At 44.3% G+C, this 14,088-nt stretch overlaps 1 protein-coding gene across 6 annotated transcripts in view; it reads right to left on the reverse strand.

The window, feature by feature from the left end:
• Positions 1-14,088, reverse strand: part of RCAN2 (regulator of calcineurin 2) — a 273,661-nt gene that overhangs the window by 18,356 nt on the left and 241,217 nt on the right. For 5 of the 6 annotated variants that reach the window (XM_042938963.1, XM_042938964.1, XM_042938966.1 and 2 more), the window contains 2 exons: positions 9,683-9,856; positions 4,495-4,666 (listed from right to left, as the gene is read on the reverse strand). In XM_042938963.1, coding sequence (XP_042794897.1) covers positions 4,495-4,666; positions 9,683-9,856 — 346 coding nt within the window. Of the gene's footprint in view, positions 1-4,494; positions 4,667-9,682; positions 9,857-10,875; positions 10,941-14,088 lie in introns of those variants that run through there. The other variant, XM_042938969.1, reaches the window with a different exon arrangement.

Consider the following 14,088-nt stretch of genomic DNA (forward strand, 5'->3'; position numbering starts at 1 on the left):
AGAAAGCAACAATTTGCCAGTGAAGGAATTATCTCTAGGCAGGCTAATGGCTCTGATCTAGTCACTCATTCATGCATGCATTCATTCATTCAATATTTATTGAACATCAACTAGTGTAAGGTGCTTTCAGGCGCTGGGAGTACCAGAATGAATAAAACATGCTCTCCCCCCCTCAGAAAGCAGAGACTGAGAATCAGATGATAGAAAATCACCAGAGGAGGGAGCGAGCATTTGTGCCGAGGGCCAAGAGGAGACTGAAGAAGCAAGTCCTCGCCCGGGCACCTCGTGGGGAGGGGGGCGGAGATGGGCATGGGAGGGACGCAGGGTGTGGCTGTGCTCCTTCACAGGTGCAGCGGAAATGGCCACCGGGGGCTCACGATTCTAATATAACCTCTGTGATATTTTCAACTCAGTTGTTGGCTCCAGATCATCCGTCTGGGTGGAGTGAAGAAGCTTCAAGGACACAGGAAAAGGACAAATGGATAACTAAATAAAGAGAAGCAGCCTCAGACTGCTGGCAAAGGATGCAGAGAGAGCTAGACCAGAAAACGCATCCGAATGGCAGCTGTTCCAGGGGACGCAGTGTCGGGCATCCCTAAAAAAGCAGAAAACCCTCACTATCCGCTCTTACACACACAGTGCACAGGCCTTCATTTGCACACTGGCCAGGCCCGGATTTGGCCTTCTGAAAGTCACAGTGGCATTAAAGAGAACTGCCGACTCAGGGTCGGGATGAAGGTTTTGCCAGCATCCTAGGCCTGACGTGTGCTGAGGCCACCAGTATCCTCAATCAAAGGCCATGGGATCTGGCCCCAGATCTCATGGAGTCAGAAGAGCCAGTCTGGACACTTCTCTCTGCCACCGCCCAGCTGTGTCACCTTGGGCAAATTCGCTCACCTCTGTACAGCTTAGTGTTCTCATCTGTCAAATGGGGGTATTAATGATTGCTCTCTCTGTGCAGAGCACTTCAGAGTACATTTACTTGGTAAAGGGAAAGTCAAGCCCAGAGTTTAGCAGCACCACTCAGGTAAAAGGGATGCACTTTAAACGGTGGTTGGTAAGTTCCTCACAACTCTGAAAAGAACCCCCTTTTTTCCTCCGCCTCTTTAAGACCATTTCATTCCTGGCGCGCCCGCGTGGCTCAGCCAGTTGAGCGTCCGACTTCAGCTCAGGTCATGATCTCGTGGTCCATGGGTTCGAGCCCCACGTCAGGCTCTGTGCTGACAGCTTCGGATTCTGTGTCTCCTTCTCTCACTGCCCCTCCCCCGCTCACGCTCTGTCTCTGTCTCAAAAATGAATAAACTGTAAAACAATCTTTTTAAGACCATTTCAGCCCTCCTTCCTGCCTCCTCTGTGCCAGGCTCTGTAAGCACCCCTTCCGAGGCCTAAAACCCCCACACTATCCGTTCCTTCTGCCTCCATCAGGTCCAGCTCTCACCTGCCCCTGGCAGTGTCTTCCAGACCTGGCACTCGGCTCCGTCAGCCAGTGAGGGTATCCGAGACTTGCCCTTATCTTGTCTTTGCATCCAGCTCTGTGAACATGAACTACAGACGAATTTCTTTCCCAATTTTGGATGAAACGTGATTTGAGTTGACTGGGTTACCGGCTCCGAGTGAGTGGACCCGAGGCCCGCTGGGATCTGATGGTCACAAAGTCTGACTCCGCCTGGGCCTCCTTTGGTCAACAGTGAAGTAGGAAGATCACCGCCTTGGAACCCTGACTCTGTCCCGGCAAGTGATTTCTCCCCTGTCGGGGCCTCTCGGCTTCCTCCGCTGTTGTAAAATGCAGCTTGGCCAGTGACTCCTAGGTCCTCCGGCCACGACCTCAGGGACTCTCTGAAGCTCCACGTACTGCCATCCAAGCAACTGTACAAGGGGTTCAGATGGGTTCTTGTCAGTATCCGTGCGTGAGGCTCAGGCGTACCTTGGCTCCAGTCGGTCCACCTAGGGGTGTGCCTTCTTGCTTCTGGAGTGTTCTGAATTACTGTGGGAGAGGCTTGCACAAGGCCTGACTTGAGAAGACCCAACTTATTTCAACTCATTTTATACACTCTCCATTTACCTATAGCACAGACACGCGTGGGAAGTGCGTTGGCTCAGGATTCCTGGATACGGACCGGGCCTTCAGAGAAATAATGCATCACAAATACGTCTCTCGTTATTACATCACTTCTTTTATCAGTTCATCTTAGTCAGGCCCCTACTGCTTCTCACAGTGGCTCTTTAAGGGTGGAACCGATGGCCGCTGTAGAGGCCCCAAGAAGCTGAGCGATTTGATGGTAATTAGAAAGAAACCCCAGAGGGGCGCCGGGGCGGCTCAGCCCTTCGAGCATCCAACTTCGGCTCAGGTTATGATCTCCCGGTTTGTGAGTTCGAGCCCCACGTCGGGTCTTCAGATTTCAGGCTGTGCAAGACTCGTCACGTTAAAACCGCAGGCTTCTGGGGTGGGCGATTTGGGTCCACGTGTTTTCCTGAGCACACTGAGAAATACTGGGAAGAACTCATTATTAAGTCTATCATGGCTGATATCCGTCACTTGGCTACCGGTGGTTCTTGATACAGATATGCACCTCAGGATCACCAGGGAGCTTGTTAAAAATACTGACACCTGAACTTGACCCAAGTCAATTAAATCAGAATCTCTTAGGGTGCAGTCAGGGCCTTGTGGTTATATTTTTAAAGCCCCCCCTCACATCAGGAGACCAGCTCATAGAGCAGACACAATGGGCATGATTTAACTTTGGATCCACAGTGCCTAAACCCTCTGATCACCTGGTTTCAGCCCCTGTTCTTTCCACCATGTCCCCTCCTGCTATAATACAGGAAAAATAATGTCAACCGAGAAAAGAAGCTGAGCCAAACCCCCCTCCCCCCAAAAGCATTTCTGTGGAATCTCAGAACTGTGGCAACCTAAGTAGTGCCCCCCACCCCAGGGAACAAAAGTCAAGCATTTTTAAAGAAAAAAGGGAATGCTTGTAGATGCTGTTTACAAAGGATTCTGGTGGGTGTTGGTGGCAGAATATCTTGGCTGAACAGAACTGGTTGTTAAGGTTTTCACTAAGCAAAATCTCTTCCTATGGAAAGTTGCCGGCTGAGTTCTTGCAATATCTGTGGTTTGGCCCAGTCCAAAAGTTCATGGTCCTACCGAGTGAGGATGTGCACAAGGCCCATCTCTGGGATGGGCCTCCCAGCGCTGTTTTAAAACGCCTTGGCATAAGCAACCCCATTTCATTTCACCTTTCTTAATACTTTAGAGTATTTTTCCAGCAAGATGGCAACATCTGCTGAAAGGTTTCACTCTTATGTGGATCCTGAGAAACTTAACTGAAGACCATGGGGGAGGGGAAGGAAAAAAGAAAGGTTAGAGAGGGAGGGAGCCAAATCATAAGAGACTCTTAAAAACTGAGAACAAACTGAGGGTTGATGGGGGGTGGGAGGGAGGGGAGGGTGGGTGATGGGTATTGAGGAGGGCACCTGTTGGGATGAGCACTGGGTGTTGTATGGAAACCAATTGGACAATAAATTTCATATTAAAAAAAAGAAAAGAAAGTGAGGACGATATCACTTGGGTACAAAATGTACAGAAATTCTGGGCAAGTGCATAGGAGATATGCACGAGGATGTTAACTGTAGCTTTTTAAAAAAATGTTTATTTATTTTTGAGAGAGAGAGAGAGAGAGAGCAAGTGGGGAGGAGCAGAAAGAGGGGGACAGAAGATCTGAAGCATTCTCTGTGCTGACAGCAGGGAGCCCGACGCGGGGCTCAAACTCACGAACCGCAAGATCATGACCTGAGCCGAAGTTGGACACTTAACCGACTGAGCCACCCAGGTGCCCCAACTGTAGCTCTGATTGTAATGGCAAGGAACTGGAGACTGTCTTAAGTGTCCAACTCAGGAGACTGGATGAGTAAAGCGTGGTTGCACATTCACCCAATGGAATACCGTACTGCAGAGAATGAGAGAATCTGAGCCTCCTGTACCAACCACCAGAATGAGGGGACTGAAAGATTTTTTTTTTTTAAGTTAGAGACTATTGTGATCTGGTTCTTGGGGACCTAGAGACTTCACTTTGGCAGGAAGATTGTCTTGTTTCAGAGGGTTCCTGGGTTTTCCTATGGCAGCAGTAAAAGAAGGTTGCATAGCATCGAAGCCTCGTGCCTGTCGCTAGAGCTCATTTTGCCTGTCCTGAGAAAACAAACAACTTCCTCATGGTATAGGAATTCGGTAGCTCTTCCCAGTCTTAAAGTATCTGCATTGCAACGCAGAAGTTGCACAGACAGGCATTTTAGCACCGGTTCCTGAATTGCAGTTAAACAGGGACAAAGTCCGGTGTTGCCTTCCCATCCGTCAGCCCTCTCGCTGTCCACACAGTGCAATAAACCCATTAGAAATGCCCATGTTACCGTGAGCCCCGGATTTCAAGGCTGTTAATCTTGTTTGGCTTTTCTAGGTTGCTGACGATGTTTCTTTCACAAAAGGGTCGCAGAGCGTACCTGGTCCTAGTTTGGCCACGGCATAGAGGAGGTCGTAGTTGAGGACTGGCGTGGCATCACTGATGGGCTGCCAGCCCACGGGAGGAGACGCCGGGGGTGAGATGAGGAATTGTTTGGCAGGCTGTGGTGGAGCCAAATGCAGCTTGTCACCGTCTGTCTCTGGAGTCTGAACCTTTCAAAGAGAGAAAAAATGAAGACGCATTATTCATTAGGGCCTCAGATGTGCCGTGTTGGTACACGATGATGCAGAGTCGCATTTGGAGCCTGTGACAAGTGATCCAATGAAGCAGGCTATAATAATAATCACCACTTACCACACACCATATGCTCAGTTATCTTATTTCATCCTTAAAACAGTGGCTCTCAACTTTTAGCGTGCATCATAATTACCTGGAGAGCTTACTAAAAGCACAGACTGCAGAGCCCCCGCTCCTGGAGTTTCCGATTCAGCAGAGCTGGGGTGGGGTCTGAGGATCTGCGTTGCTAACAAGTTCCCGAGTGAGGCTGAACTGCTGGTCCCCAGGCTCCTTCCTCCCTCCTGTCCTCCCTCCTTCTCTCCTTTCTTTTTCTCTCATTCTTTTAATTGAGGTGATATTCACATAATATGAAATTAACCATTAGAGTAAGCAATCAGTGGCCTTTAGTACATTTCTAGGGTTGTGCAATCACTTCTACCTACATCCAAAGCATTTTTAAAAAATGCTTATTTATTTTTGAGAGAGAGAGAGAGAAAGAGAGAGAGAGAGAGAGAGAGAGAGAGAGAGCAAGCAGGGGAGGAGCAGAGAGAGAGAGGGAGACACAGAATCTGAAGCAGGCTCCAGGCTCCGAGCTGTCAGCACAGAGCCCGACGTGGGGCTCGAAGTCACCATCCGAACCCTGAAATCATGACCTGAGCCGAAGTTGGATGCTTAACTGGCTGAGCCACCCAGGTTCCCCTAAAGCATTTTTTTAATTTAATTTAATTTTTTTAATTTTTTTTTTTTTTCAACGTTTTTTTTTATTTTTGGGACAGAGAGAGACAGAGCATGAACGGGGGAGGGGCAGAGAGAGAGGGAGACACAGAATCGGAAACAGGCTCCAGGCTCCGAGCCATCAGCCCAGAGCCCGACGCGGGGCTCGAACTCACGGACTGCGAGATCGTGACCTGGCTGAAGTCGGACGCTTAACCGACTGCGCCACCCAGGCGCCCCTTTAATGTTTATTTTTGAGAGAGAGAGACACACACACACAGTGTGAGTAGAGGAAGCACAGAGAGAGGGAGACACAGAATCCAAAGCAAGCTCCAGGCTCTGAGCTGTCAACAGAGCCTGATGTGGGGCTTGAACCCACAGAGACCATAACCTGAGCCGATGTCTGCTGCTTAACCGACTGAGCCACCCAGGCGCCCCAACATTTTTTGAAAGTTTATTTATTTTGAGAGAGACAGAGACCGTGTGAGTGGGGAGGGGCAGAAAGAGAGGGAGACAGAGAATCCAAAGCATTTTTATTGCCTTAAAGGAAACCCTGTACCCATTAAACAGCTACTACCATTTTTGCCCCTAGTCAGACCCTGCAACCAACAATCTGCTTTATGTCTCAATGGATTTACCTATTCTGGATATTTCACATAAATGGAATCATATGTGACCTCTTTGTGTCTGGCTTCTTTTACTTAGCATAATGTTTTCAGGGTTCATCTATGTGGTAGCATGTATCAATGCTTCATTCCTTTTTATGGTTTAATAACATTCCAGTGAAAGATGGACCACAGTTTGTTTGTTGAAAGGTGGACCACAGCCACTGATGGACATTTGGACTCTTTCTACCCTTTCTACCCTAGTCATAGTACTACTATATATGAATATATGTGTACATGCATTTTTTTGAGGCCTATTTTCAAGTCACTTAGATGTACACCTAGGAGTGAGTATTTGCTGGGTCAGATGGGAACTCTATATGTTTAACTTTTTAAGGAAACAGGTGGGGTTTCATTAGATGAAGAAACTGAGGTTTCTACAAATCACATAGTTACTAGCAGCATGGGATCTGAACATGGGTCTAAGGCCGAAGTCTAAATTCTACTTATTTAGTTTTTATTTTATTTTATTACGGTAAGAACATTTAGCAAGAGATATACCCACTTAATAAATTTTTAAGTCTACAGTATATTATTGTTAATGGGTTTTTTTTTGTTATTGTTTATTTTACTTATTTTGAGAGAGAGAGAGCACGCAGGAGGGGCAGAGAGAGAGGGAGAGAGAGAGAATCCCGCACTGACAGTGCGGAACCTGATGTGTGGCTCAAACTCACAAACCGTGAGATCACGACCTGAGCTGAAATCAAAAGTCAGATACTTGACTGACTGAACCTAGGTGCCCCACAGCATATTATTGTTGACTATGGGTACAATGTTGTGCGGTAGATCTCTAAAGCTTATTCATCTCATCTAACTGAAATTTTATACCTGTGGACTAGTAACTCATCGTTTTCCACTCTTTCTAGTCCCTGGAAACTACCATCCTACGCTTTGGTTCTATGAATTTTATTATTTTAGATCCCTCATATAAGTGGAATCATGCAATATTTGTCTTTCTGTGAATGGCTTATTTCACTTAGCATACTGTCCTCCAGGTTCATCCATATTGCACAATGCCCACACTATCCAAAGCAAACTGCAGACTCAATGCAATCCTTATCAAAATTGCAATGGCATTTTTCTTTTACAGAAATAGTGAAAAAAAACAATTCTAAAATTCATATAGAACCACGAGAGACCACAAACAGCCAAATCAATCTTGAGAAAGATGAACATCACACTTCCTGATTTAAAAATATATTACAAAGCTACAATAATCAAAACAGCAAGGGACTGGCATTAAGACAGACACATAAGCCAATGGAATAGAACAGAGAGCTTGGAAATTAATCCACACACAGAGGGTCAACTGATCTTCAACAAGAGTGCCAACAGTACACAATGAGGAAACAACAGTCTCTTCAACAAATGGTGCCGGGAAGACTGGATATCCACATGCGAAGGAATGAAGTTGAAACCTCATTTTACACCATGCACAAAAACTAACTCAAGATGGATTAAAGATTCTAAACATAAGACCTGAAACCGAGAAAGTCCTAGAAGAAAATAAACAGAAAGCCTCATGACATTGGCCTTGACAATGTTTTCATAGGTATGACACCACAAGCACAGGCAACACAAATAAAAATAAACAAGCAGGATTACATCAATCTAAGTCTTCTCCACACCAAAGGATACTATCAACAGAGTGAAAAGGCGACCTGCATAGTGGAGAAAATATTTATAAACCAGATATAAGACAGGTTAATCTCTCTATTCATGTATAGGATGAGAAGTTAAGGAACTCCTATGACTCAAAAGCAAAACAAACAAACAAACAAACAAACACCCAAACAAACAAACACAAAACAAAACACAAACACAAACACAAAACAAAACAAAAAAAACCACAAAAAACAAAATAAAACCCAGTAACTCAGTGAAAGCAAACAGAGTAAGGACCTGAATGGACATTTCTCCAAAGAAGATACATAAATGGCCAACAGGTTTATGAAAAAATATTTAGGTCACTAAGCACCGGGGAAATGCAAATCAAAACCACAATGAGATATCACCTCACAGGTGTTAGGATGGGTGTTATCAAAATTAAATAAACAAATAAAAGACAACAAGTGTTGGCAAGGATGTGGAAAAATAGGAACCATCGTGTGCTGTTGGTGGGAATGCATAATGACATAACAACTATAGAAAACAATATGGAGGTTCCTAAAAAAATTAAAAATAGAACCACCATCTCAATGAGTAATTCCGCTTCTGGGTATTTATCCAAAAGAATTGAATTCAGACTCTGGAAGAAATATTAACACTCCTGTGTTCATTGTAGCACTATTCACAATAGCCAAGATGTGGAGACAGCATAAATGTCCGTCGACAGATGATGCGTAAAGAGAAAGTGGCATCTACGTACAACGGGATACTATTCAGCCTTAAAAAGAAGCAAAGTCTACGTTCTTTTTACTATGCCATCTTCGTAGAGTCCAAAGGTGGGAACAACGTTTACTGACCGATACGAGATGGATCAGGATATCTAATGATGGAGGGCACTGATGGAACTAATATCAGGACATTGATCTTCTATTGCCGTGGACTTTGTGAGCATTGCCAAGAACTGTTCATCCCCGTTTGGAATAGCCAGCACTTATTTTTGGATGAAATAAAACATGCAACTGATTTCCATATGTTTGTAATCTTTTCTCATGAATCGGAGTCATTGGAAAGATATACAGTCCACTAAAACTATCACATAACTGAACTTTTAATTATAAGCCTGCTAGGAAGTTTAAGAGTAGTTGGGAATAGACCATTCTTTTTTTTTTTTTTTTAATTTTAAGTTTATTTATTTATTTTGAAAGAGCAGGTGGGGGGAGGGGCAGAGAGAGAGGGAGGGATAGAGGATCCCAAGCAGGCTCCGTACCAACAGAACTGTGAACCTATGAACCATGAGATCATGACCTGACCTGAGCCAAAACAAAGAGTTGGACGCTTGACTGACTCAGCCACCAGGCGCCCTAGGTGTAGACCATTCTTATCACAAGTACTAGCTGATATTTGCTGTGCATTTACCAAACACTAGGTACTTTAACATGCAATAGTCCACTTAATCCTCGTAAAACAGCAGAACGGTGTGTGTATCATTCTCCCTATTTACAGGTGAGGAAACTGAGACCCACTGACATTGTGTAACTTGCCCAGGTGACAGCTCAGGCTGTCAGCCCTCAGAGCCTGCTTTCTAAACCTCTGTGATACCCCTGTCTGGGAATCAGGGCATAGGTTTATTTATCTGTGAATTATAGACTACAAACCAGTCAAAGTAGAAAGGGCTCCATTTACACTTTTAAAAAGGCAAAATAGGGGCGCCTGGGTGGCTCAGTCGGTTAAGCGTCCGACTTCGGCTCAGGTCATGATCTCGTGGTCCGTGGGTTCGAGCCCCGCGTCGGGCTCTGTGCTGACAGCTCAGAGCCTGGAGCCCGTTTCAGATTCTGTGTCTCCCTCTCTCTGACCCTCCCCCATTCATGCTCTGTCTCTCTCTGTCTCAAAAATAAATAAACATTAAAAAAAATTTAAAAAAGGCATAATAATAATAATAATAATGTAGAGTAAGAATTACCTTACCTGTGCAAAGTAGAGTTTTAATTTTTTCCCTCTGAACTGGGTTTCATGAAGCTCTATCCTGGCTCGGGCTGCAGATTTGGGATTGCTGAAGTTTATTCGGACACGTCTGAAACTCTTAAATAGCTGGAAGGTCACACAGTCATCATAAGTCCGAAACAGACCTTCAAATTTTTCCTGATAAAACAAACACAGAGGAAAATCCGTGGGTCATGTATCTTGCACGACACAAATAATTAATCAATAAATAAGTAAATAAATAGGCTGTTCTCAACATAACATTCAAGCAGCACATTAGTAATGCATTTTTTTCACCTGTCAATCTGTTACCGGGTGTTAAACATGCCCGTGGATTCAGTGGAAGGATTTGCAACCTGGGTCTAGGGATCCTTAGAGGAGCAGTGAATGGGGTTTGAAATGCATAACAGACCTGAAAATTATGCAAAATTTTGAGGAAGTTTCTCTGTATACGTATTGTTTTCTGGGGAGAGGGATCATTGTTGTCATAAGATTCTTGAAGAAGTTCATTAACTCTAAAATATTAGAGCTGTTTGAGTGAAGTATGCAGTAGATATTACAAGTGACGACCCACTTTGGTGGCACTAGTTAGATGGTGTCATGGGATGAGTCCTGGTCCATGAAATGTGTGCCGAAGGCAAGAAAAAGCCCTTGAGAAAGTTTCCTATCTTTCTCTGAAGATGCCGTGTGTTCCAAATGGTATACCATCGAGAAACAGGACTTTCCTCGGTCCCTCAGGAGATTCTCCTGGGTCCCTGAGGGGCTGTGTGGAGCAGAAATATCTTTCTCCCTACTCCCACCCATCCTAGAGTTGACTTTGCTTTGGCAAAACAAATAAACAAACAGACTTCTATCGCATTAAACCACGGAGATCTGGAGATTATTTTATTCCTACAGCATAACCAAGCCTATCACAATACAAAGTAATCATTTGAAGTTTTTGATTTAGTACAGTTTTCAATTCAACTAAACACATCTCTATTAAATGCTCACTTATTACAAGCCACGGTCGCTAGGCTTTAGGGGAGTACACAGATGAGTATTACTGCGTTCCAGCTCTCAGTGATCTAACAACCTACTGCGAGAGGCAGACACAGACACAGATATGAGAATGCCCGTAAGGCGGGTGCAAGGCACGAAAGGAAAATTAAAGACTTAAAAAATACATATATTAATACCATCTGTCTGGTTTCTCTTAGCTTTAAAAAATCCTTGTTATAAGTAACACAACCAGTGTATGCGAAGTTACTGTATGTGCTTAGCGGAGAAACTGTTGCTAAGTAAAGAACTTCTATGTAAACAAATCAACAAACCCTGATTCTTTTATTTCTACGACGGAAGGTATATCTTTAAGAGTGAGTACAAGTCGGAATGCAGATGCCCCAAGGTGCAGCAAGGTTCACTGAATTTGGTTTGTAAGGGCCCTAAGCCATTTCCTTCCTCACCTCTATCATTCCACAAACCAGGACCCTGAAGTCTGAAGAGACAAGGACCCGCCTTGGTCACATGGGCACTTAGTGGCAGAACTACAACCAGGCCAAAGTCCTTGTGACCCTGAATATAGAGACGCTTTCAATTATATAAAGAATCACACTGCTGGGCTGAGAAGAAGGGAGAGGTGCCGCAGCAGGAGCAAATGATGGGGATCAATAAACTGACCTAAGCTAGTGTGTGACCACATCTAGGAGAATCAGCGGTGTGATGCGAGGCTGTGACGTCACTGACCTCTGGGGTTTGCACAGGAAGAAGAGCCCAGATGGCAGAGAAGTTCTCCCCGCCTGTTGGGCCTCCAGATGAACACGTCTCAGACCCTCAGATCCATGGCTCGCGACCCTTCCAAAAACGTGGCTCGTTTCTGAGATTCCCCAGGGCGTGCCTATGGTTCCTCCCATTTTTGACTCCTGTGTCTTTCTCTTTATGCCCTATCCATCCGGTCCAGAACCACAAATGATACATTCAAAGCGAGTTCTTTTTTTTCAAGTTTCATGACATTCATAGAGATTTAAGGGGCTCTTTCTCCCCTTTTCAGACTGAGTTCTCAATCCCCTTCCCCTAACAAGAACAAAACAAGGAAAGAACCAAAGAAACAGAACAAAGACAAGGAACTTTCCTTGTCTGTTCCTTGGGAAGTTTTTCCTTCAACTCTCAAGTCATGGGATGAGCCGACCCCTGGGCCTGGGGCCTCTGCCACCACTCCAAGAGGGCTCATTAAGGAATCGTTTCCCAACAATATTGTGTTTTCCTGAACAGGGGTCCTGGTGAATACAATGTTTTCTGGTTTCTCACAATGACAAGTGCCCTCAGCTGCTCACATCACAGCTGGTGGTTTAATTTATTTGGGGAATTTTTAGGAATGGAAGGAATTAAGAGATCAAAAGCTTTTATTTCTATCTAGAAATAGTCATATTTCTCAGGACAAAGTTCTTGGGTCTTCTTTGTAGCTCTATGTTTTTCCACCTCTGGTTTGGGAGTTCACTTCCTCATCTCCGCCCCAGCGCCTGAGCGTGGCCATGAAGACCAACTTGGAGGGGAGGTGTTCTTTTCCTTTGACTCTAGTTCCTTGTTTGCATTGCATATCTCTTCTTTATGCCTCGCATCTCAGTTGCTCAGAGCTGTTTGGCCTCAAGAGCCTGGATTAGAAAAACAAAATCAAGGGGTCTTGGCATCGGGCTTAGGGGAGGGCTGACAATGAATGGCCTGTATGCCGACTCCTTGGCAGGCTTCGGCAGATGTCGGTAACCGAAGGCAATCGTTTTCTCCACCGATCTTCAAAAGAGAGCCCCAGGCAGCTCCTGCATCAAGCTAGAGTTGGCAAGTGACAGGAACCTCATTCCTCTCCTTGTTTTGGGCCTTTAGGCTGATCATCAAAAGAGGTCGTTCACCAAACCTGGACTCAGGGGCCAGGGTTTTCACAAACTCTGTAATGATAATAATCATCATCGCAATAAACGAACATTTACTTGGCTTGTCCTCTCGGCACAAGTCTTTTGGGGACTTGTAGTGGCAGTGGCGACAGGCAGCTGGCCAAGAATGGGGGGATTCACTGGCCCCCTCGATTTGCTTCCAGGAGTGATATGACAACCATTTCGCTGGTGGAGGTGACAGAGCATGAGGAGAAATTGGTTAGAGGCAGGCGAAGCACAGCGACAAACCCTTAGGCAAAATGGTGTCCTGAACACAGGTAGCCACAGGGGTGTCTCACCTTCCTGTAGAGCAAATCTAGGGTTCGATGCCCCGGTTCCCCCCAGACACACAGTGACTGGCACCCCACACGCCCAATAAATTCCTCATGTCCTCAACAGTCAGTTCCCTTTGTAACCACTGGTTTGAAAAGAGTTCCACAGCAGTGATCTCAAATTCTGGTCTCTGGACCTCGCTATACGCTTAAAAGTCAGGGAGAATCCTAAAGAACTTTTGTTTTTTTTTTTAATTTTTAATTTTTTTTATTTTTTTTATTTTTATTATTTTTTTTAATTTTTTTAATTTATTTATTATTTATTTATTTATTTATTTTTTAATATATGAAATTTACTGTCAAATTGGTTTCCATACAACACCCAGTGCTCATCCCAAAAGGTGCCCTCCTCTATACCCATCACCCACCCTCCCCTCCCTCCCACCCCCCATCAACCCTCAGTTTGTTCTCAGTTTTTAACAACAGTCTCTTATGCTTTGGCTCTCTCCCACTCTAACCTCTCTTTTTTTTTTTTTTTTCCTTCCCCTCCCCAAGAACTTTTGTTAATCCGAGTTTCACTTAGCAATGTTCACTGTACTGCAAAGTGAAAAATACATACACTTATAAATGTATTTAAAAGTAACAATAATAAGCCCATTAGATGTTAAAATAATATTTTTATGAAAAATAACTCTTCCAAAGCAAGAAAAAATTTAGTGAGATCAGCATTTTTTTTTTCATTTCTGCAAGTTTCTTTAATTTCTGACTTAATAGAAGATACCTGAAATCTCACATTTGCTTCTAGGCTCAATCTGTTATACTATGTGGTTTTGTCTGAAGGGTATGAATCAAAGTTGGCCTCACCCAAATACATGGTTGGAGAAGGGAGGAGTAACTTCATAGCCTTTCAAATATTCTTCGAAATTCCTTGTAAATATTTTTTCCTGATACTTCATCAAAGCTTGACAAGTGGCAGTTTCGTAAAGTATATTACAATGTTGACTCCGAAGCTATAATCAAATAACATTTTTATTTGATTATACTAAGGTCCATTTATCTATTTTTCACCTTTAATTTTTAAAAAACATTTTTAAAGTTTATTCATTTTTCAGAGACAGAGAGAGAGCGTGAGGGAGGGAACAGCAGAGAGAGAAGGAGACACAGAATCTGAAGCAGGCTCCAGGCTCTGAGCTATCAGCACAGAGCCCAATGCAGG

Source organism: Panthera leo, chromosome B2 (assembly GCF_018350215.1).
Source record: "Panthera leo isolate Ple1 chromosome B2, P.leo_Ple1_pat1.1, whole genome shotgun sequence".
Classification (NCBI taxonomy): Eukaryota; Metazoa; Chordata; class Mammalia; order Carnivora; family Felidae; genus Panthera; species Panthera leo.